The sequence below is a fragment of the Scylla paramamosain genome, chromosome 40 (genome assembly GCF_035594125.1).
Source record: "Scylla paramamosain isolate STU-SP2022 chromosome 40, ASM3559412v1, whole genome shotgun sequence".
Taxonomy (NCBI): domain Eukaryota; kingdom Metazoa; phylum Arthropoda; class Malacostraca; order Decapoda; family Portunidae; genus Scylla; species Scylla paramamosain.
This window is the reverse complement of record NC_087190.1, coordinates 7,338,467-7,363,780: the sequence shown is the minus strand read 5'-3', so window position 1 is coordinate 7,363,780 and position 25,314 is coordinate 7,338,467. Positions and strand designations below refer to the sequence as shown.

General features: G+C 41.2%; 1 protein-coding gene across 1 annotated transcript in view; it reads right to left on the bottom strand.

The window, feature by feature from the left end:
• The window catches only part of LOC135092382 (luciferin 4-monooxygenase-like), a 74,547-nt gene extending 49,761 nt beyond the window's left edge, over positions 1-24,786 (bottom strand). Inside the window, exons 1-2 of the mRNA XM_063990841.1 lie at positions 24,317-24,786; positions 8,383-8,596 (exon numbers count right to left, since the gene is read on the bottom strand). Of these exons, the coding sequence (XP_063846911.1) occupies positions 8,383-8,596; positions 24,317-24,478 (376 nt within the window). The 5' untranslated portion in view covers positions 24,479-24,786. The remainder of the gene's footprint in view (positions 1-8,382; positions 8,597-24,316) is intronic.
• Between the last annotated feature and the right edge of the window lie 528 nt (positions 24,787-25,314).

Genomic DNA, 25,314 nt, shown 5'->3' with positions numbered 1-25,314 from the left:
GGAGCAAGACCCTACTTTCAATTTCTATGAAAAAGTGACAGATTTTTCTGTCCTTTTATATACTGCTAGGGCACATACGAGTATAACTTATATATATATATAAATATATATATATATACGAGTATATATATATATATATATATATATATATATATATATATATATATATATATATATATATATATATATATATATATATATATATATATATATATTTTATTATTTGTTATGTCCTTATCGTGTGTTCCTCTGTATTGAATAGGTTCAAGCCTGGCTACTTAATGTTTTTGAGTACTGGATTTATATTTAGGGGCGCGGGAATGCCTGTTATTCTGTCTTAAGCTACCTAGTTTCTTGCTACCTGCCTCTGTGTTACCTGAGAGTACTTTTGGATAATTGCTGCTTTTTTTTTTCTGAGATATGTTGCACACATTTGATATGCTATTTATTTTTTGCTACCTGCTTCCGTAATATCTGATATCTGAGGCTAAGGGTTCTTTGGATGATTATTAACGGATCTTTTAAATTTTTGCTGATCTATGTTCCATCCATAGTTGGGATGAGTATTTAATAGGCTGCCTATTTTGCTCAATGCTTCTGTGTTGTCTGAGGGTTCTTTGGGTAATTATTAACCGAGCCTTATGTTGCACTCATAGCTGGGATGAGTATTTGATAGGCTAATGACTTTTTCTGCTACCTGCCTCTGTGTTATCTGAGAGTACTTTGGGTGATTTTTTATTGAACTTTTGTATTTTGCTGAGCTGTGTTGCACCCATAGCTGTGATGAGTATTTGATAACCAGGTGAACGGTTTTCTTTTTTTTTTCTTTTTTCCTTGACATTGTTATATATTTTCGTTGTCCCGTATTCATGGGAGGGATTCTTGCTTTGATTTATTTACTTGTGTTAAGTACATATCAGTGTTATTTTTGCTCTTGTGTTGGCTACACGGTTGTGTGGCGTTGAGTAACTGAATCCTGTAACCTGAGCTCACTTATGCTGAGTTACCTGAGATTATTTTGATTGCTATTAAAGGAATTCACCTTGATGTTATCTAGGATTATCCAGGATTTTTGCACATATATTTTTCCTAAGGTTTGTACTCAGGTACGTGCACTTTATTATTTTTCTACTCCTAGGACTCTACTCCTAGTGCTTTTTTTTTTTTTTTTATGTAAGAAGGACACTGGCCAAGGGCAACAAAAATCCAATAAAAAAAATGCCCACTGAAATGCCAGTCCCATAAAAGGGTCAAAGCAGTGATAAAAAATTGATGAATATGTGTCTTGAAACCTCCCTCTTGAAGGAATTCAAGACATAGGAAGGTGGAAATATATTACGTTTATGCTTCCGTTTGTGTCATTGTATTTGTAATTATTTCCTTACTGTCTTTCGAAGAGACCTGGGACGGTGTAAGTACACCTGTTTAGCAGTTGATTTTCCCACGTAGGGGTGACGCAAGCACAGCGGGAAATTGAACCTGTGTCGAGCAGGTTCCCCAGGCCTCCCAAACAATACTGACGAATCATTTGATGAAATTTTACTACTTAATAGTCACTAGCTGCCTACCCTGAGTAATTATTGATGGCACGTGCCTGATTATATATATATATATATATATATATATATATATATATATATATATATATATATATATATATATATATATATATATATATATATATAATATACTTATTCATATTTATTTATTTATTTATTTATTTTTTTTTTGCGGATAAATGGCGAGGATTGGGTTTGGAATGGGTAGTAGCGTAAAATCGTAGCCAAACCACCATGCAGATCTTATCCACACATGACCCTTCACAGACCATCCTGGTGAACTAGCCTTCAACTTTGCAACCTCCATGACCTAAAGCAATTGGTGCAGCACCCTACTCGTATTTCTGACCGTCTTGGAGATACTCCCAACATTCTTGACCTTTTCCTGACCTCTAAGCCTTCTGTTTATGCTGTCACCATCTCTTTTCCGTTGGGCTCCTCCGACCACAATCTCATATCTGTATCTTGTCCTATCGCTCCAATCCCTCCTCAGGATCCCCCTAAGCGAAGGTGCCTCTGGCGTTTTGCCTCTGCTAGTTGGGGGACCTGAGGAGGTATTTTGCTGATTTTCCTTGGAATGACTATTGCTTCCGTGTCAGAGACCCGTCTTTGTGTGCTGAGCGCATAACAGAGGTGATAGTGTCTGGCATGGAGGCGTAAATTCCTCACTCTTTTTCGTCGACCTAAACCTTCCAAACATTGGTTTAACACAGCTTGTTCTCGTGCTATACATGATAGAATCTCATGCACTTTATATTTCTGCCCAAAATCATGCCAACTCTGTTCTCCAACTAGCCAAAAACTCCTTCATTAACAGAAAGTGTCAAAATCTTTCAAGATCTAACTCCCCTCGTGAGTTCTGGCATCTAGCCAAAAACATCTCCCAATAACTTTGCTTCTAAGCTACCCTCCTACAGCTTCTATCCTTCTTTCTGTAACTTCATCTCAAGTTTCCTTTCTGACCGTTTTATTACTGCTGTGGTAGACGGTCACTGTTCTCCTAAATCAATAAACAGTGGTGTTCCTCAGGGTTCTGTCCTGTCACCCACTTTCTTCTTATTATTCATCAATGACCTTCTAACCCAAACTTCTTGTCCTAACCACTCCGATCCACCCTGCACTTTTCCACGTCTTTTCATAGACGTCCAACCCTTCAGGAAGTAAACATTTCACGCAGGGAAGCCACAGAACGCCTGACTTCTGATCTTTCTAAAATTTCTGATTGGGGTAGAACAAACTTGGTATTGTTCAGTGCTTCAAAAACTCAATTCCTCCATCTATCAACTCGACACAACCTTCCAGACAACTATCTCTTCTTCTTCAATGACATTGTCACCTACATTGAACATTTCTCCTTTACTAGCATTCTGAAATGGAAATTTCATGTCTCATTGTTAGGTAAAATAGCTTCTGTAAAGTTAGAACATCTGATTCGTTAATATTAAGTTATAAGTTAATATTTCTAATACCTTTTGTATGGTAATATCTCAGTATTTTAAAATCTTGACATTTTCATACGATTTTATTTTTTTTTTTTTATGTAGGAAGGACACTGGCCAAGGGCAACAAAAATTTAATAAAAAAAATGCCCACTGAAATACCAGTCCCATAAAAGGGTCAAAGGAGTGGTCAAAAAATTTGTGGATAAGTGTCTTGAAACCTCCCTCTTGAAGGAATTCAAGTCGTAGGAAGGTGGAAATACAGAAGCAGGCAGGGAGTTCCAGAGTTTACCAGAGAAAGGGATGAATGATTGAGAATACTGGTTAACTCTTGCGTTAGAGAGGTGGACAGAATAGGGGTGAGAGAAAGAAGAAAGTCTTGTGCAGCGAGGCCGCGAAAAGAGGGGAGGCATGCAGTTAGCAAGATCAGAAGAGCAGTTAGCATGAAAATAGCGGTAGAAGACAGCTAGATACGCAACATTGCGGCGGTGAGAGAGAGGCTGAAGACAGTCAGTTAGAGGAGAGGAGTTGATGAGATGAAAAGCTTTTGATTCCACCCTGTCTAGAAGAGCAGTATAAGTGGAATTCCCCCAGACATGTGAAGCATACTCCATACATGGACGGATAAGGCCCTTGTACAGAGTTAGCAGCTGGGGGGGTGAGAAAAACTGGCGGAGACGTCTCAGAACACCTAACTTCATAGAAGCTGTTTTAGCTAGAGATGAGATGTGAAGTTTCCAGTTCAGATTATAAGTAAAGGACAGACCGAGGATGTTCAGTGTAGAAGAGGGGGACAGTTGAGTGTCATTGAAGAAGAGGGGATAGTTGTCTGGAAGGTTGTGTCGAGTTGATAGATGGAGGAATTGAGTTTTTGAGGCATTGAACAATACCAAGTCTGCCCCAATCAAAAATTTTAGAAAGATCAGAAGTCAGGCGTTCTGTGGCTTCCCTGCGTGATATGTTTACCTCCTGAAGGGTTGGACGTCTATGAAAAGACGAGGAAAAGTGCAGGGTGGTATCATCAGCGTAGGAGTGGATAGGACAAGAAGTTTGGTTTAGAAGATCATTAATGAATAATAAGAACAGAGTGGGTTGACAGAACAGAACCCTGAGGAACACCACTGTTAATAGATTTAGGAGAAGAACAGTGACCGTCTACCACAGCAGCAATAGAACGGTCAGAAAGGAAACTTGAGATTAAGTTACAGAGAGAAGGATAGAAACCGTAGGAGAGTAGTTTGGAAATCAAAGCTTTGTGCCAGACTCTATCAAAGGCTTTTGATATGTCCAAGGCAACAGCAAAAGTTTCACCAAAATCTCTAAAAGAGGATGACCAAGACTCAGTAAGGAAAGCCAGAAGATCACCAGTAGAGCGGCCTTGACGGAACCCATACTGGCGATCAGATAGAAGGTTGTGAAGTGATAGATGTTTAAGAATCTTCCTGTTGAGGATAGATTAAAAAACTTTAGATAAGCAGGAAATTAAAGCAATAGGACGGTAGTTTGAGGGATTAGAGCGGTCACCCTTTTTAGGAAAAGGTTGAATGTAGGCAAACTTCCAGTAAGAAGGAAAGGTAGATGTTGACAGACAGAACTGAAAGAGTTTGACTAGGCAAGGTGCAAGCACGGAGGCACAGTTTCGGAGAACAATAGGAGGGACCCCATCAGGTCCATAAGCCTTCCGAGGGTTTAGGCCAGCGAGGGCATGGAAAACATCATTGCGAAAAATTTTAACAGGTGGCATAAAGTAGTCAGAGGGTGGAGGAGAGAGAGGAACAAGCCCAGAATCGTCCAAGGTAGAGTTTTTAGCAAAGGTTTGAGCAAAGAGTTCAGCTTTAGAAATAGATGTGATAGCAGTGGTGCCATCTCGTTGAAGTAGAGGAGGGAAAGAAGAAGAAGCAAAGTTATTGGAGATATTTTTGGCTAGATGCCAGAAATCACGAGGGGAGTTAGATCTTGAGAGGTTTTGACATTTTCTGTTAATGAAGGAGTTTTTGGCTAGTTGGAGAACAGACTTGATATGGTTCCGGTCAGAAATATAAAGTGCATGAGATTCTGGTCATGGAAGGCTTAAGTACCTTTTGTGGGCCACCTCTCTATCATGTATAGCACGAGAACAAGCTGTGTTAAACCAGGGTTTAGAAGGTTTAGGACGAGAAAAAGAGTGAGGAATGTACGCCTCCATGCCAGACACTATCACCTCTGTTATGCGCTCAGCACACAAAAACGGGTCTCTGACACGGAAGCAGTAGTCATTCCAAGGAAAATCAGCAAAATACCTCCTCAGGTCCCCCCAACTAGCAGAGGCAAAACGCCAGAGGCACCTTCGCTTAGGGGGATCCTGAGGAGGGATTGGAGTGATAGGACAAGATAAAGATATGAGATTGTGATCGGAGGAGCCCAACGGAGAAGAAAGGGTGACAGCATAAGCAGAAGGATTAGAATTAGAGGTCAGGAAAAGGTCAAGAATGTTGGGCGTATCTCCAAGACGGTCAGGAATACGAGTAGGGTGTTGCACCAATTGCTCTAGATCATGGAGGATAGCAAAGTTGTAGGTTAGTTCACCAGGATGGTCAGTGAAGGGAGAGGAAAGCCAAAGCTGGTGGTGAACATTGAAGTCTCCAAGAATGGAGATCTCTGCAAAAGGGAAGAGGGTCAGAATGTGCTCCACTTTGGAAGTTAAGTAGTCAAAGAATTTCTTATAGTCAGAGGAGTTAGGAGAGAGGTATACAGCACAGATAAATTTAGTATGAGAGTGACTCTGTAGTCGTAGCCAGATGGTGGAAAACTCGGAAGATTCAAGAGCGTGGGCACGAGAGCAGGTTAAGTCATTGCGCACATAAACGCAGCATCCAGCTTTGGATCGAAAATGAGGATAGAGAAAGTAGGAGGGAACAGAGAAGGGGTCACTGTCAGTTGCCTCAGACACCTGAGTTTCAGTGAGGAAAAGAAGATGAGGTTTAGAAGAGGAGAGGTGGTGTTCTACAGATTGAAAATTAGATCTTAGACCGCGAATGTTGCAGAAGTTAATGAAGAAAAAGTTGAGGGGGGTGTCAAGACACTTAGGGTCGTCGACAGAAAGGCAGTCTGACCTGGGGACATTTATGGTCCCCTCCCCAGATGGGGACTCCGAGGCTGGTGTAGGAGTCGCCATGATGATTTTAAAATTTTTTGGTGAAGGGTGTGTGTGTTATTAGGTGCTTGTAGTTTTGTCAGGAGGAAGAGAGTTGTCTTTAGAGGGCAGGCTGTGACTGCCCCCTTGTGTTGTGAGACACAAAGGGAAACGTTCAGTGAGGTCACAGCTGGGTTTAATGATAAGTTCACAGCACCCCCTGAACAGTGCTTTAGACCTCACTGGGAGTAATTATCGTTTCGGCAGGTGTCTACTGCCTCCTCCTCCTGTCATAATGCCTTCGATGCCATAATGACCTCGCTGTTGCGGCGCTATAAGCGGCATAATTTTGATAATTCAACTTAGTTCAACGAGTCGTCTCCGCCAGCTTTTCTCACCTCTCCCAGATGCTAATTCTGTACAGAGGCTTTATCCGTCCATGTATGAAGAACGCTTAAACTGTGTCACTGGGGGGAGGGATTTCCACTCATACTGCTCTTCTAGACAGAATGGAGTCAAAAGCGTTTGATCTTATCAACTCCTCGAACTCACTGTCTTCAGCCTCTCTCTCATCGCCGCAATGTTGCGTCTCTTCCGATCTTTTACCTCTATTTTCACGATAATTGCTCTTCTTATCTTGCTAACTGCATGCCTCTCGTCCTCATGCGGCCTCGCTGCACAAGACTTTTTTACTTTCTCTCATCCCAACTCTGTCCACCTTTCTAATGCAAACGTTAATCAGTACTCTCAATTATTCATATCTTTTTCTAGTAAACTCTGAAATTCCTTGCCTTCTTTTGTAATTTCAACTTCCTATGCCTTGAATTCTTTTAAGAGGGGGGTTTCAAGACACATCTTCCAATTGTCGATTATTCTTTTTGGCCTCGCTTTGGGGACTGGCACTGAAGTGGGCCTTCTTTTTCAAACTTTTTGTTGCCCTTAACCAGTGCTCTTCTTACATAGAGAAAATAAGAATTACATTAAATGATTTCCTAGAGAAAAATTTTCACTCGCTTATGGCCTATGACACAATGTAATGCTCATTATAGTTAGTCTCTGAAGTAAAATTAGTCATGTAATTTGACACAGTTAAAATGATTTAGGATTAAAGAAAAAAAAAAAATTGTAGCGAGCGTGGTTGTGTACTGTAGGGTCTGCCTTGCGCGGCTTACAAACTGACTGGTACAGGTGGAGACAAAATGGGTTTGCATTTCACTTCCAGCTTATATTTTGCAAGATGCAACGTTTGATTTCGGTTCTGGAAACACCTTCAGGCAGAATGAGGAACACAACTTGCGGAATTTGATACCCTAATTAAAAAAAAAAAAAAAAAAAGTAAGATGAAGAGAAGAAAATCCGTAGGGAAACGAACGTGTGGCGGTTCCAGCTATTATTATTATTATTATTATTATTATTATTATCATTATTATTATTATTATTATTATTTATTTATTTTTTTTTACATTGGATTTTTATTTAATTTTATAAATTTTTCGTACACTAATACTTTTCATCTATAATGTAGCAGTATATCAGTAGTGTCAGAAAGTACTTGTATCTATACTTATGATGTTCCTTTATCATTATTATTATTATTATTATTATTATTATTATTATTATTATTATTAAAAAAAAATACAAAACACTACAAGAAGCTTTTTTTTCCCCCATTTGTGATGGCAGGCCAAGGTGTTAACATATCATTATGGGCTACATGCCAGACCTTATCGAAGTCATTGGTAACATTTTGTAGCACAGTGTGGTATTGCTTGCCATCAGAAACATAATATTTTTTCATAAGGTTTAATTGTAGGTTGCCTGGAATGAATGCGGAAGGATAAAATCGAATGCTTGTAAGGACGCCGAGAGTCGAGGCTGAAACATGGAACAATGGATCAGGAGAAAAGTGTAAACTTAATATACTGAAGATGAAGCACTCAGGTGAGGAACATTTAGAAGATAACATGCATTGTTATCGGTGCAGGTCTGCCCTCTCCACAAGTCCGCCCAAGGGAGTAAAATGCTCTTGATTTAATCGTAGGGAATATGTTTGTGTGTGTGTGTGTGTACATCCTCTTTTTAATGAAGGAAAGCAACTTGCACCAACTTGCACGTGTCAGTGATACCATTGCAACCTTGGCAAAGCACGAACATTATCCCCTTATGTGACAAACAAGAATATTACTACTATTAATTAAGCAAGCAGTGTGTGTGTGTGTGTGTGTGTGTGTGTGTGTTACCTAATGAACATAATGAAGATCAGATACTTAACCTTGCAGCGCTACATAGGTTGGAGAGATGTGAACGATGGTTGCTCCTCGATGCAGGATGGACAGATAAACCAGCGGGTAGTCTGTATGGTTCAGTGAGTAATACATTACCCTGTCACCCAGACCGACCCCTGCTGCCGCCAGTCCAGCCGACATCCTCGGCACTAACTCACACAACTCAGAGAAAGTTCTTTTCTTCCCGGTCTCTGCATCCACCTAGGAAAATGTTCTGTCATAAAAAGAACAAATCAGTGATAAGGGATTTCATTTTTCTAAAAAGGAAGATATTAAGTTACAAACAAGAAACATAACAATTTCTATACCTGAAATTAAGAAAACTTGAGGTCCGTCAGTGTTTCCTTTTTTTTTTTATTTTATTTTTTTTATGTAGGAGGGACACCGGCCAAGGGCAACAAAAATCCAATAAATAAAAAGCCCACTGAGATGCCAGTACCAGAGAAGGGTTCAAAGCGGTACTAAAAAAAACTGAAGGACAGGTGTCTCGAACCTCCCTCTTGAAAGAGTTCAAGTCATAGGAAGGTGGAAATACAGAAGCAGGCAAGGAGTTCCAGAGTTTATCAGAGAAAGGGATGAATGATTGAGAATTCTGATTAATTTTTGCATTAGAGATAGATAGAATAAGAATGAGAGAAAGAAGAAACTCTTGTGCAGCGAGGCCGCGGGAGGAGGGGAGGCATGCAGTTAGCAAGATCAGAAGAGCATGAAAATAGCAGTAGAAGACAGCTAGAGATGCAACATTGCGGCAACAAGAGACAGACCGAGGACAGTCAGTTAGAAGAGGTGATGAGATGAAAAAGCTTTCGATTTCACTCTGTCTAGAAGAGCGGTATGAGTGGAACCCCCCCAGATATGTGAGGGTGAGAAAAACTGGCTGAGACGATCTCAGAACATAGAAGCTGTTTTAGCTAGTTTCCAGTTCAGATTATAAGTAAAGGACAGACCGAGGATGTTCAGTGTAGAAGAGGGAGACAGTTGAGTGTCATTGAAGAAGAGGGAATAGTTGTCTAAAACGTTGTGTCGAGTTGATAGATGGTGGAATTGAGATTTGAGGGATTGAACAATACCAAGTTTGCTCTACCCCAATCAGAAATTTTAGAAAGATCAGAAGTCAGGCGTTCTGTGGCTTCCCTGCGTAAAATGTTTACTTTCTGAAGGGTTGGACGTCTATAAAAAGACGTGGAAAAGTGCAGGGTGGTATCATCAGCGTAGGAGTGGATAGGAAAAGAAGTTTGGGTTAGAAGGTCATTAATGAATAATAAGAAGAGAGTAGGTGTCAGGACAGAACCCTGAGGAACACCACTGTTAATAGATTTAGGAGAACAGTGACCGTCTACCACAGCAGCAATAGAACGGTCAGAAAGGAAACTTGAGATGAAGTCACAGGGAGAAGAATAAAAGCCATAGGAGGGTAGTTTGGAAATCAAAGCTTTGTGCCAGAATCTATCAAAAGCTTTTGAAATGTCCAAGGCAACAGCAAAAGTTTCACCAAAATTTCTAAAATAGGATGACCAAGACTCAGTAAGGAAAGCCAGAATATCAACAGCAGAGCGGCCTTGACGGAACCCATACTGGCGATCAGATAGAAGGTTTTCAAGTGATAGATGTTCCTGTTGATGATAGATTCAAAAGCTTTAGATAGGCAGGAAATTAAAGTAATAGGACGGTAGTTTGAGGGATTAGAACGGTCACCCTTTTTAGGGAATAGGCTGAATGTAGGCAAACTTCCAGCAAGAAGGAAAGGTAGATGTTGACAGACAGAGCTCAAAGAATTTCACTAGGCAAGGTGCAAGCACGGAGGCACAGTTTCGGAGAACAATAGGAGGGAGCCCATCAGGTCCAGAAGCTTTCCGAGGATTTAGGCCAGCGAGGGCATGGAAAACATCATTGCGAAGAATTTTAATAGGTACTCGCAACATGAAGTAGTCAGTGAAGTGGGTGAAAGGGAGGAACAAGCCCTGAATCATCCAAGGTTTTTTTAACAATGGTTTGAGCGAAGAGTTCAGCTTTAGAGATGGATGTGATAGCAGTGGTGCCATCTTGTTGAAATAAAGGAGGAAAAGAAGAAACAAAGTTATTGGAGATGTTTTTGGCTAGGTATCAGAAGTCATGAGGGGAGTTAGATCTTGAAAGATTTTGACACTGTTAATCTTGAAAAACATAAGAATTAGGGATTAGAAGAAATATCAAGAATGTTGGTTGTGTCTCAAAGACGTTCAGGAATACGAGTAGGATGTTGCAATTATTGTACTAATTCGTGGAGGATAATAATGTTTACCATGTTGATCAGTGATGGGAGAGGAAAGCTAGAGCTGATGGTGAACTTTGAAATATGCAAGACTGGAGCCAGAATGTACTCCACTTTGGAAGTTAAATAGTAAGAGTTTTTTTAGTCAGAAAAGTTAGACGAGAGGTGTACAGCAAAGATAAATTTAGTTTGAGAGTGATTGTAGTCGTGGCCAGATGGAAGAATGTTCAAAAGATTGAAAAGCGTGGACACAACAGCAAGTTAAACTGTTCCTCAGACGAGAGGTGTACAGCAGAGATAAATTTAGTTTGAGAGTGACTGTAGTCGTGGCCAGATGGAAGAATGTTCAAAAGATTGAAAAGCGTGGGCTCGACAGCAAGTTAAGTTGTTGCTCATAAAGGCGCAATATCTAGGGTTGCGTTGAAAATGATAAGAGAAAATAGGAGAGAATAGAGGAGCAGCTTTGAATTGCGTCAGACACCTGCGTTTCCGTGAGGAAAAGATGAAGTTTAGTAGAGGAGAGGTGGCGTTCCACAGATTAAGAATTAGATCTAAGGTCGAGAATCTTGTAGACGTTAATGAAGAAAATGTTGAGGGCAAGTCAAAACACTTAGTATCGATAAAAGGAGAAAAGAAGACCGGCCTGGGAACATTTGTGGTTCCCTTCCCAGACTGGGACCCGAGGTCGGTGTAGGAGTTCCCATTATAAACTGGTCAAGGGTGTCCGTGTATTAGCTGCATGGAGAGTTGTGTGAAGGAAGAGAGTTGTCTTTAGAAGGCAGGCTGTGACTGCCCCCTTGTGTTGTGAGATACAAAGGGAAATGTTCAGTGAGGTCACAACTGGGTCACTGGAAAGTTTACAGCACCCCTTGATCCAGTATGGAAACGGTCTAGTGCTTGAGACCTCATTGGGAATAATTACACTAGGTAAAAAAAATTTCACTTTTGCCTTGTCCTTGGCCCCAAACCATAATTTTCCAGTCATTTCCATCTAAACAAAATATAAAAAAAAAGTTATTTTGATCATAAAACTTTGCTTTTGTGGTTACAACAATGAATTTACATTTCTGCCTTATTTCATTATAGTACGTGTTACTATTGATTTTTATGTCAGATAAAGACCTTTGCAAAATCTCAATTGCTTATCTAATTGCTTTTGAAATGTATCAAATAAGTTAAAACAATGAAAGAAGGAATATAAAGAGTTCTAAAGACTTTTAATTCTAATAAGATCATTCTTGAATTGACCAGATCTAGCAAGAAATTTATCATATTTAGCAGAATTTGCTTACATTTTAGAAATCTCAAATCTTCCAGAATGTCCTATCAGACACTTTTAGAAGTTTCTAGAACATTTTAGAACATTCTATTCAGTGTAAACATTTCCAAAATATTTTAGAACTTTCTAGAAGACAGTAGAAATTGGTAGAAGTATCAAGAATTTTCTAGAATGATTCAGAATATTCTAAAGTAGGTTCAAGAATATTCTACAAATATTGAGAATATTCTGGAACACATTCTAGAATACTGCTTGACAATATAAAAATAGGGGCTTGCAGACCACCAATCAGTTCTCCTTTGGCTGCCTGAGAAGACATCACAAGAGGTGAAATGGCATGAAGAGGCTGCAATGATTCTCCAGATGCATTCTGCTACATGTGTACGATCAATTCATCAAGACAAGAGCAAAGAAGTTCTCTGTGACAGCATCTGGAAAAATGTGGGAAGCTGCAATTACAAAGCATATTTTGCTGTGCCAGTTGGGCGACCAAGACAAGACCTGGGCACCTCATTTTGCTTGTGAGCATTGTAAGAGAATACTAGAAGGTAAAATAGCTTTTAGTTTTTGAAGAGGAAAATCCAATTAAGAATTAAGAATAAAAATAAAATAAGTGTAACAGAAACTCATATTGTTCTTTTACAGGAAGGTATAGAGAGAAAAACAGAGCCATGAAATTTACTATTCCTAGAATATAGCGTAAACCTACTGATCACTCAACTGACTCCTTTTTCTGCGTGGTGGATCCTTCCAAACGCCAAACTGGGAAAAATGCACCTGCTGTTTTCTATCCAGAAATTTCATCTTACATTGCACAAGTACCACACAGTGCTGATCTTCCTGTACCAGCTCCTCCAGAAAGAAGTCAACTATCAGAAGAAAGCAGCAATTCAGAAGCACATATAGATTTGTAGTTGAGAGGAATCCTTACTACCCAAACCAAAGAGACCTCAATAACCTCATCAGAGAGCTTGGTTTGATAAAGTCAAATGGTGAGGTTTTGATTTCAAGGCTGGAGGAATAGAATTTACTTCATGACAGTATGCAAGTGACCAGCTAAAGAAAACATCACAGACATTTCTCTAGCTTTATTACATAGGAGGACAAGCTATGCTATTGCAATGATGTACCAGATTTGTTTGATGCTACTGGAACTGCTTGCTGTGCAGATTAATGGAGTCTCTTCATTGACAGTTCCTCTGTAAACAACTGAAGCCTCAGGGTCGCTACCCCTGCCTCTAAATGCGGAGGGAGTATGACTAAAAAAAAAACTCACTCCCTGAGCTGAAATGGACAAAACATTCACGTTCTAGAAAGTAAAGGGATCAACGAACGCCACACAACATCACGCAATATACTGGCATACTGGCGATCAGAAGGTTTTGAAGTGATAGATGTTTAAGAATCTTCCTGTTGAGGATAGATTAAAAAACTTTAGATAGGCAGGAAATTAAAGCAATAGGACGGTAGTTTGAGGGATTAGAACGGACACCCTTTTTAGGAACAGACTGAATGTAGGCAAACCTCCAGCAAGAAGAAAAGGTAAATGTTGACAGACAGAGCTGAAAGAGTTTGACTTAGGCAAGGTGCAAGCACAGAGGCACAGTTTCGGAGAACAATAAGAGGACCCCATCAGGTCCACAAGCCCTCCGAAGGTTTAGGCTAGCAAGAGCATGGAAAACATCATTGCGAAGAATTAATAGGTAGCATGAAGTAGTCAAAGGGTGGAGGATTGCGGAGGATTGCGAAGAATTAATAGGTAGCATGAAGTAGTGATAGGGTGGAGGAGAGGGAGGAACAAGCCCACAATCGTCCAAGATAGAGTTTTTAGCATAGGTTTGAGCGAAGAGTTCAGCTTTAGAAATAGATGTGATAGCAGTGGTGCCATCTGGTTGAAATAAAGGAGAGAAAGAAAAAGAAGCAAAGTTATTGGAGATATTTTTTGGCTAGATGCCAGAACTCACGAGGGGAGTTAAATCTTGAAAGATTTTGACTCTTTCTGTTAATGAAGGAGTTTTTGGCTAGTTGGAGAACAGACTTGGCATGGTTTTGGGCAGAAATATAAAGTGAATGAGATTCTGGTGATGGAAGGCTTAAGTAAGCTTTGTGGGCCACCTCTTTATCATGTATAGCACGAGAACAAGCTGTGTTAAACCAAGGCCTAGAAGGTTTAGGTCAAGAAAAAGAGTGAGGTGAGTGAGTGAGTCACTATCAACTCTGTTATGCGCTCAGCACACAAAGACGGGTCTCTGACACGGAAGCAGTAGTCATTCCAAGGAAAATCAGCAAAATACCTCCTCAGGTCCCCCCAACTATCAGAGTCGCAAAACGCCAGAGGCACCTTCGGTTAGGGGCATCTTGAGGAGGGATTGGAGCGATAGGACAAGATACAGATTGAGATTGTGGTCGGAGGAGCCCAACGGAAAAGAGATGGTGGCAGCATAAGCAAGATTAGCGGTCAGGAAAAGGTCAAGAATGTTGGGCGTATCTCCAAGACGGTCAGGAATACGAGTAGGGTGATGCACCAATTGCTCTAGATCATGGAGGACAGCAAAGTTGAAGGCTAGTTCACCAGGAGGGTCAATGAAGGGAGAGGAAAGCCAAAGCTGGTGGTGAACATTGAAGTCTCTGAGAATGGAGATCTCTGCAAGAGGGAAGAGAGTCAGAATGTGCTCCACTTTAAGTAGTCAAAGAATTTCTTATAATCAGAGGAGTTAGGTGAGAGGTATACAGCACAAATAAATTTAGTTTTGAGAGTGACTCTGTAGTCGTTTCGGTCAGTAGTGAGTTTCAATGAGGAAAAGAAGATGAGGTTTAGAAGAGGAGAGGTAGTGTTCTACATACTGAAAATTAGATCTTAGACCGCGAATGGTGCAGTAGTTAATGAAGAAAAAAGTAGAGGGGGGTGTCAAGACACTTAGGGTCGTTATCAGAAGAGCAGTTCGACCTGGGGACATTTGTGGTCGCCTCCCCAGATGGAGACTCCGAGTCTGGTGTAGGAGTCGCAATGATAATTTTAAATTTTTCAGTGAAGGATATGTGTGTTTTATTTTGTGTGGAGGAAGAGAGTTTTCATTAGAGAGCAGGCTGTGACTGCCCCCTTGTGATGTGAGACACAAAGGGAAACGTTCAGTGAGGTCACAGCTTGTTTTAATGATAAGTTCAGGACCTTCTGATCCACTGCTTTAGACCTCACTGGGAGTAATTTTCGTTTCGGCAGTTGCCTACTGCCTCCTCCTAACTGCGAAAATGATTACTGTCCTAATGTCTTTGATGATGCTGAAGAACGTGCTCCCGAAGTTCGCCACCCACCAACACCTTACTGGTTTCTCGCATATTATAGAGAAGGTCAAAGAAGCTTTATTCACGCTGCTAAATATCTATAAAAGGAGATAGGAGTGCTCCCTACAAATAACATTAAGAAATGCCGTAAAGGTGTGTCGATCCTGGCTGAATATTTAACGCAGGCGATGATGTTCCTCCATCTACTTTGCTCTTCTCATGAGATCTTTGAATCCCTCAAGCCACAGCGAACATTCAGTTACTGTTAAGGACATATTTACAAACAGGACCTGTACGAATTATCAAAAGATTACAACCTTCAGTTACTTTTTTTTTTTTTATGTAGGAAGGACACTGGCCAAGGGCAACAAAAATCTAATAAAAAAAATGCCCACTGAAATGCCAGTCCCATAAAAGGGTCAAAGGAGTGGTCAAAAATTGATGGATAAGTGTCTTGAAATCTACCTCTTGAAGGAATTCAAGTCATAGGAAGGTGGAAATACAGAAGCAAGCAGGGAGTTCCAGAGTTTACCAGAGAAAGGGATGAATGATTGAGAATACTGGTTAACTCTTGCATTAGAGAGGTGGACAGAATAGGGGTGAGAGAAAGAAGAAAGTCTTGTGCAGCGAGGCCGCGGAAGGAGGGGAGGCATGCAGTTAGCAAGATCAGAAGAGCAGTTAGCATGAAAATAGCAGAAGAAGACAGCTAGATATACAACATTGCGGCGGTGAGAGAGAGGCTGAAGATATTCAGTTAGAGGAGAGGAGTTGATGAGACGAAAAGCTTTTGATTCCACCCTGTCTAGAAGAGCAGTATGAGTGGAACCCCCCCAGACATGTGAAGCATACTCCATACATGGACGGATAAGGCCCTTGTACAGAGTTGGCAGCTGGGGGGAGTGAGAAAAACTGGCGGAGACGTCTCAGAACACCTAAATTCATAGAAGCTGTTTTAGCTGGAGATGAGATGTGAAGTTTCCAGTTCAGATTATAAGTAAAGGACAGACCGAGGATGTTCAGTGTAGAAGAGGGGGACAGTTGAGTGTCATTGAAGAAGAGGGGATAATTGTCTGGAAGGTTATGTCGAGTTGATAGATGGAGGAATTGAGTTTTTGAGGTATTGAACAATACCAAGTTTGCTCTGCCCCAATCAGAAATTTTAGAAAGATCAGAAGTCGGGCGTTCTGTGGCTTCCCTGCGTGATATGTTTACCTCCTGAAGGGTTGGACGTCTATGAAAAGACGTGGAAAAGTGCAGGATGGTATCATCAGCGTAGGAGTAGATAGGACAAGAAGTTTGGTTTAGATCATTAATGAATAATAAGGAGAGAGTGGGTGACAGGACAGAACCCTGAGGAACACCACTGTTAATAGATTTAGGAGAAGAACAGTGACCGTCTACCACAGCAGCAATAGAATGGTCAGAAAGAAAACTTGAGATGAAGTTACAGAGAGAAAGATAGAAACCGTAGGAGGGTAGTTTGGAAATAAAAGCTTTGTGCCAGACTCTATCAAAAGCTTTTGATATGTCCAAGGCAACAGCAAAAGTTTCACCAAAATCTCTAAAAGAGGATGACCAAGACTCAGTAAGGAAAGCCAGAAGATCACCAGAAGAGCGGCCTTGACGGAACCCATACTGGCGATCAGATAGAAGGTTGTGAAGTGATAGATGTTTAAGAATCTTCCTGTTGAGGAGAGATTCAAAAACTTTAGATAGGCAGGAAATTAAAGCAATAGGACGGTAGTTTGAGGGATTAGAACGGTCACCCTTTTTAGGAACAGGTTGAATGTAGGCAAACTTCCAGCAAGAAGGAAAGGTAGATGTTAACAGACAAAGCTGAAAGAGTTTGACTAGGCAAGGTGCAAGCACGGAGGCATAGTTTCGGAGAACAATAGGAGAGACCCCATCAAGTCCATAAGCCTTCCGAGGGTTTAGGCTAGCGAGGGCATGGAAAACATCATTGCGAAGAATTTTAATAGGTGGCATGAAGTAGTCAGAGGGTGGAGGAGAGGGAGGAACAAGCCCAGAATCGTCCAAGGTAGAGTTTTTAGCAAAGGTTTGAGCAAAGAGTTCAGCTTTAGAAATAGATGTGATAGCAGTGGTGCCATCTCGTTGAAATAGAGGAGGGAAAGAAGAAGAAGCAAAGTTAATGGAGATATTTTTGGCTAGATGCCAGAAATCACGAGGGGAGTTAGATCTTGAAAGGTTTTGACATTTTCTGTTAATGGAGGAGTTTTTGGCTAGTTGGAGAACAGACTTGGCATGGTTCCGGGCAGAAATATAAAGTGCATGAGATTCTGGTGATGGAAGGCTTAAGTACCTTTTGTGGGCCACCTCTCTATCATGTATAGCACAAGAACAAGCTGTGTTAAACCAGGGTTTAGAAGGTTTAGGACGAGAAAAAGAGTGAGGAATGTATGCCTCCATGCCAGACACTATCACCTCTGTTATGCGCTCAGCACACAAAGACGGGTCTCTAACAAGGAAGCAGTAGTCATTCCAAGGAAAATCAGCAAAATACCTCCTCAGGTCCCCCCAACTAGCAGAGGCAAAACACCAGAGGCACCTTCGCTTAGGGGGTTCCTGAGGAGGGATTGGAGTGATAGGACAAGATAAAGATATGAGATTGTGATCGGAGGAGCCCAACGGAGAAGAAAGGGTGACAGCATAAGCAGAAGGATTAGAGGTCAGGAAAAGGTCAAGAATGTTGGGCGTATCTCCAAGACGGTCAGGAATACGAGTAGGGTGTTGCGCCAATTCCTCTAGGTCATGGAGGATAGCAAAGTTGTAGGCTAGTTCACCAGGATGGTCAGTGAAGGGAGAGGAAAGCCAAAGCTGGTGGTGAACATTGAATTCTCCAAGAATGGAGATCTCTGCAAAAGGGAAGAGGGTCAGAATGTGCTCCACTTTGGAAGTTAAGTAGTCAAAGAATTTCTTAAAGTTAGAGGAGTTAGGTGGGAGGTATACAGCACAGATAAATTTAGTATGAGAGTGACTCTGTAGTCGTAGCCAGATGGTGGAAAACTCGGAAGATTCAAGAGCGTGGTCACGAGAGCAGTGTTAAGTCATTGCGCACATAAACATCCAGCTTTGGATCGAAAATGAGGATAGAGAAAGTAGGACGGAACAGAAAAGGGGCTACTGTCAGTTGCCTCAGACACCTGAGTTTCAGTGAGGAAAAGAAGATGAGGTTTAGAAGAGGAGAGGTGGTGTTCTACAGATTGAAAATTAGATCTTAGACTGCGAATGTTGCAGAAGTTAATGAAGAAAAAGTTGAGGGGGCTATCAATACACTTAGGGTCGTCGACGGAAAGGCAGTCTGACCTTGGGACATTTATGGTCCCCTCCCCAGATGGGGACTCCGAGGCTGGTGTAGGAGTCGCCATGATGATTTTAAAATTTTTGAGTGAAGGGTGTGTGTGTTATTAGGTGCTTGTAGTTTTGTGTGGAGGAAGGGAGTTGTCCTTAGAGGGCAGGCTGTGACTGCCCCCTTGTGTTGTGAGACACAAAGGGAAACGTTCAGTGAGGTCACAGCTGGGTTTAATGATAAGTTCACAGCACCCTGTGAACAGTGCTTTAGACCTCACTGGGAGTAATTATCGTTTCGGCAGGTGTCTACTGCCTCCTCCTGCTATGTTCAACGAGTGGCCAAGATTAGATAGAGGCAATGCTTACTTTTTTTTTTTTTTCTGCCAGAGCATGTTAAGATCGGTCCACTTTCTCTCCCATTAAAGGCTTTCATCGATCATTGCAATGTTACCGATGTTACGAGTTCGGTCATGGGAGGAACAACTGTACAAATAGTCCTCTGTGCTGTCACTGCTCTGCCCTTGACTCACACCTTAGTCATGAATGCGAATCAGAACCTTATTTCTTCTGCAGAGAAGCTCATCCACTACGTTCTCTACCATGTTGGAGGTACCGTCTTGAACAGGACATTCTTAAATTGGCTAATTCTCAATTCATTAGTCTAGGAAATGCCAGGCAGGAAGGATAGTGGGACAAAAACAAACGCCTCCTCACTCCACTTCAGTTCTACCTCTACTACAGGTAATAAGGCTGTAACACCTTCCCGCCTTCTTCAGCCATCAATCAATCAATCCCGTTTTTGTGAGGATATCTCCCCTTCAGTTTCCGCCTGCAACAAGTTTCCTGTTTTGGAAAGTGTCATCTCCTCTGCATCTTCAGACGAGCCCTCCACTTCATGTTTAGCCAAGCCCTCCATTTCGTCTTCAGGAAAGCCCTCCACTGCATCTTCACCAGCTATATCTTACAGGCTCCTCGTACAAAAGCTCACATTGCGGAAGTCCACGCCTCCATGGATTCCCAAACACGAACGACTCCCAAGACCTTAAGCCTCCACAGACACATACTGACAACTTTTCCACGCTTCCTTCTCACTCTCACCAGAAACGTTCCCGGGGGTCTGCAGAGTCCCTAGAAAAATCCCTTTGGGAATGTCAGATGAAGTTATTAATCAAAGTGATTTCTCTACATCCAAAATGGATATGGAGGATTTCTCTACCTAAATTCCTAATCAGTCCTCCTCCAGGAATGATACCAATTCGTCTAGGCCGAGGATTCCTCCTCCTCCGGTCTTTTCAGAAGTTTCAGAAACTCATTTGTGGGTAGCTATCTCCACACAAGCTACTCAATCTCAGCTTTCTGTGGCTACGAACAGTGTAGGTCCAACAACGTTGAACATTATCAGGACGTAACTGAAGGATGTAATCTTAAGTTTGTGGAGAAGGCTGGTCTTTTACTTTGACTTTTGTTTATTTTATTTTTGTATCTGCGCCATATGACCGCGATATTGGGATGTTGCAGCGCCATAAGCTAAATCAATCAATCTATTTATTTTATCAGTTATATAGTATTGGGTAGAACTTCATCCTTGCACTGGGAAAACATGGAGGCAATTGAGGAAAACACGTAACGAATAACACTGGATCTTGGGGCCTGGGTCAGTGTCTTGGGCAGGTAATGAACAACGCCAGATACCTGGGTCAATGGGGTCAGTGTCTTGGGAAAGGGACGAACAACTGCTAGACACAGTGGTCTGAGTCACTGCGGTCAGTACCCCCTCACTTAATATCAAACTAATTAATTGAAACATTACTATACCAACCCTCTCATTTTTAGCAATTAAGCTTTTTAAGTTTCTTCCCATTTCCTTTCTTAATGTTTACGTTTTTTAGTAGTTTTAACATTTTTAGTATACAATTTCGTTTTTAATATCAGCATTTTAAACTGCAATCTCTGTTGCTTTTAAAGGTTTGTAGCGGTGCCATATTACCGTGATGTTCTGGCGCCCCAACTTTAATTAATTAATCAATCAATCACTCAATCAGTGGTCGCAATCCTTTGTGGGATGATGACGCTGTCAACCCTCGTAGTTCTTTACTTTCCTCTTTATCCACCAGGATACAGGATTAGAGATTTTAAGTTAGGGGGACATTACCCATTTCCATAGTCAAACCGGTACTTTCACAACAATAGATTCTGTCTCTCTCTCTCTCTCTCTCTCTCTCTCTCTCTCTCTCTCTCTCTCTCTCTCTTTCTGTACCTCTAATTCCCTTTTTGATTTTAACTGGAAAGTTTTAGCATACCTATATGGAAGCGGTCACTTCCCAATTTTATTACAGTCAACTGATTTTGCACCACAGTCACGTCCTCTCCGTTGGCGTCTACATAAGGCGAATTGGCAGCTGTTCACAGAACTTAGAACCCTTGCTCTCTTAGTAGATAAGTTAAGAAATTGTGATGAGGCTGCAACATACTTCACTGATGTTTTACACTCTGCTGCACTTCAGTCCGTTTCCAAGAGTTCTGGACGGTTTCCTAAACGTTCTGTTCTCTAGTGGAATGCGGATTGTACAGGCGCTGTTCGAGAAGAGCGTGCTGCCTTTTCTCACCTTTGACGGCATCGTGGAGATATCCACTGCTTGGAGGCTTTTCGACAAGCGCGTGCCCGTGCCCGTCGCACCTTAAAGAGGTCTTGGCAGGATTCTTGGAAGTTATGTCTTCTCCATCACAGTTTACTCTCCAATCACCAAGGTCTTCAATGGGGTCCACAAGATATGTGGGGGGTATTTTACACCTCCAGCTGTTGTGTTCCATGACTGAGGGACGGTGACAGATGCTACGACAGTTTCCGACTGCTTGCTGAGCTCTTTGCTAGTGTCTCCAGAAAGGATCCAACTGCACCTATGGCACTTCATCTTTGACGTTGCAAATCGCTTGGCGTCAATTTTGCCTCCCATGGTCTTATAATGTCCCATTTTTCTTTACGCATAGCTTTTTCCTAGTGCCATGATTCATCCCATATTCCTTTTTCACCCCACATGTTCGATGAAGCTTTTACCTTTTTACTTGACATCTATAACTTTATTTGGAATATCGGTGATTTTTCATCCTCTTGGGATGTAATTATTCCCATTTCAAAGCTTGGAAAAGATCATCAGTTAGCCACTAATTAGCGTCCAATTTCCTTTACTTCATGGATTTATATGTTGCTGGCTAGGATAAAATGTCACGTTTATGTGGTATTTGGAGAGAGGGAGTTACTTATCACCTGTTCAATATATTTTTTAGGAAAATGTGCTGTCTTTGTCTGATGCTCTTTTATCTCTAGTATCTTCTATATATGAAGCATTCGCCAGTAAGCACCATCATGTCAGTATTTTTTGATTTGGAGAAAGCATATGACACATGTTGGTGCCACGGGATTTTACTTATTCTGTTCTAGTTCGATCTCCGTGGCCGACTCCCTATTTTTATACAGTAGTTTTTATCTCATCGTTTTTTAAGGGTACTGATTGGGGCCGTTCTGTCTGAAGTTCTCCCACTTGAGGTGTGCCACAGGGAGGTATACTCAGTGTCGCCCTTTTTTCTGTAAGTATAAAAGTGTCACTGATGTGCTTCCAGAAGGAGTTCGTGGTAGCTTGTATGTCGATGACTTGTCAATCCCTTTCTGTGGCCCGAATGCCTTTGATTGCGAGGAAGTTGCATTTCGCCTGCAACTCGGTGATTTCGTTTCTCGGCTTCGGAAACTATAGTCTTACATTCATACCACCTTTGTGGTGTTCAGATTTCCATTTATATGACAGAAGAATTTGTGTGGAGGAAACTCGTTTCTTGGGACTTATATTTGACAGGATATGTAGATATCCTAGAGTTGGTTATTGACAATTCCCATTTCTCTCTGTGGCCCTGATATTCTTTATAAGAACAATTTACGAGATTTTGAGTCTCGTGCATTATCCTTGGAACATTATTCCACACATTGACTCAATTCCTGTATTTATGGACGGATCAAAATCCGACAATGGAATCGGATTTGGTGTTCTTTCCTTCCTTTATTCGAGGCGCTAGCCTCCTCGGTGTTGGTTCTCTTTTTATGGCAGGGCTTTCTACAATTATCCAAGCCTTAAGAATTATTTTTAATCTTCTCGTCTCATATTTCACTGTTTTTAGCGACTGTTCTTTCGCTATTCAACATTTTAGCCCTTCTTCCCTTCATCCACTTGTTTTATTGATTCTTGAGTTGCTTTACCTTTTACAGCGTAGAGGCTCCCACGTCGAATTTTCCTGGGTCCCTGCACATCGGAGTTGGAGTTCCGGGGAATAAGAAGGCCAATAGACTGGCTAAAGAGACGGCTACTCGAATTCCTGTTTCCACCCTCATTCTCTTACATGACTTATACTCCAGTAAAAGGATGGCAGTTGTTTCATGTTGGCAGGGCAGGTGGGAGGATTTGGTTGTCACCACTAAGACGGGTGAGATAACTTCAGTAACTCCGTTCATGGACGTCCTTGTGTAGGAGCACCATTCAGAGACTGCACTGGCCTTTCTCCGGACGGGTCATACACGTCTCACTCACGGTTACCTCACGTCCCGGGAAGTCCATTTTGTGATGACTGTTTATTAGTTACCCTTACAGTGCGACACTTTCTAGTGGAGTGTCTCAGTATGGTGGAGTTGCAGGAGCGATATCTTTTCTGCTGTCGTGATGAGGAAGAGACCTTCCAGATATCTGAGTCAGCAGGATCAGTGTCTTGGGCATGTAACGAACAGCGCCAAATATCTGGGTCAGTGGGGTCAGTGTCTTGGGCACGGAACGAACAATGCCAGACACAGTGGTCAGGGTCAATGGCATCAGTACCCTCTAAATTTAAATTGAATGAAATAAAGTAACTAAAGCATTACTATACCAACCCTCTCATTTTTATCACAAACTTTTATATGGCTTTTTCCATTTCCTTTTTTTATATTTTCTTTCATAGTGGTCTTTTAACATTTTTACCATACCTATAATATAAGTTTTTAATACCCATATTTTAAAAACTGCAATTTTTGCCACTTTTAAAGGTTTGTAGTGGTGCCATATGACCGTGATGTTGCGGCGAAATAAACTAAATCAATCAGTCTAAAGACAACTCTCTTCTTTCTCACAAAACTAATTAATTACAAACACACCCTTTACTCAAAATTCAAAATCATCATGGCGATTCCTACACCAGACTTGGAGCCCTTATTTGAGGAGGGGACCACAAATGTCGCCAGGTCGGACTGCTCTTCTGGTAGCAACAGTAAGTTTCTTGACATTCCCCTCAACTTTTCTTCATTAACTTCTGCAACATTCGCGATCTACGATCTAATTTTCAATCTCTAGAACACCGCCTCTCCTCTACTAAACCTCATCTTTTCCTTACTGAAACACAGGTGTTTGAGGCAACTGACAGTAGCGCCTTTTCTGTTCCCTCCTTTCTCTATCCTCATTTGCAATATAATGCTGGATGTTGCGTCTATGTCCGCAACCACTTAATCTGCTCTCGTGCCCACACTTGAATCTTTCGAGTTTTCCACCATCTGGCTACGACTACAGACTCTTTCTCAAACAAAATTTATCTATGTTGTATACCCCTCACCTAGCTCCTCTATCAGAAATGGTAAGGTAGAACATGGCAGAAATAAAACCTGTGAAGCATGACATTATCATTCTCTCTGAAAAAGCAGAGTACTGAATGTCATGTTTACACTACCTTACCTTACGTGTTTTTCTTACCAGTACAATTATAACATAAGCCAACTGTTTGAAATTCTCACCACGGCAATGGCTTCGTCATCTCCCTCGACTACCTTCGCCATCGCTTCCAACATGAAGACAGCGAAGTTCTTGTCTGGTATTGTTGGCAAGGGTTTACATTTACAACCTTGCCAGCTCAACACCCGCGGTTCCTTCCCCAGATCATTTTTGCTGGTATTCATCTGTAAAACGAATTATGCCTAAATTAATAATAATTAGGGCATTATGTAAACAATACAAATGCAGCTGGTAAGGAAAATATATCTCAAGAACGTAGATCACCATTATATGTTTTGAGTCTACAGGTTCAGTGTCTTGGGCACGTAACGAACAACGCCACATATCTGAATCACTGGGGTCAGTAGCCCCTCGCTAGTTAATTAATATATTAATATAACAACCCTCTCATCTTTAGCAATTAAGTGTTTGTTATGATTCTTTCCACTTACTTTTTAATGTGTGCATTTTCTTTTTTTGTGACTTATAACGTTTAAACCAAACCATAATTTTGTTTTTATATTAATATTCAATATATATATATATATATATATATATATATATATATATATATATATATATATATATATATATATATATATATATATATATATATATATTCCAGGCACACAGTTTCCCAGCTGGGTGAGACACAACATCGCGGGACAGATACAAAGCGAACACAACCCAGTGGAGCTCACCGCAGACACTTCTCCTATCGCAGTCCGTCTCTGACTAACTGCGGTGTTAGGGCGCTCAAGTGACTGACAGATTTTAGTGTAGAGTAGCCTATCACCGTGTAGATATTGCCATCGTACAACTAGTCTATTTATTAGAGCTGTAGCTTGTCAATCGTCACTAGTGGAATTAGTTGTGATGTTAGTAAATTTGCGGTTGACACAAAGATAGGTAGATTAATTAAGTCAGAATCGGATGCCATCGCCTTGCAGGTCGATTTAGATAGGATGAATGAATGGACAGACAGATGGCAAATGCAATTTAATATCAATAGATGCAAAGT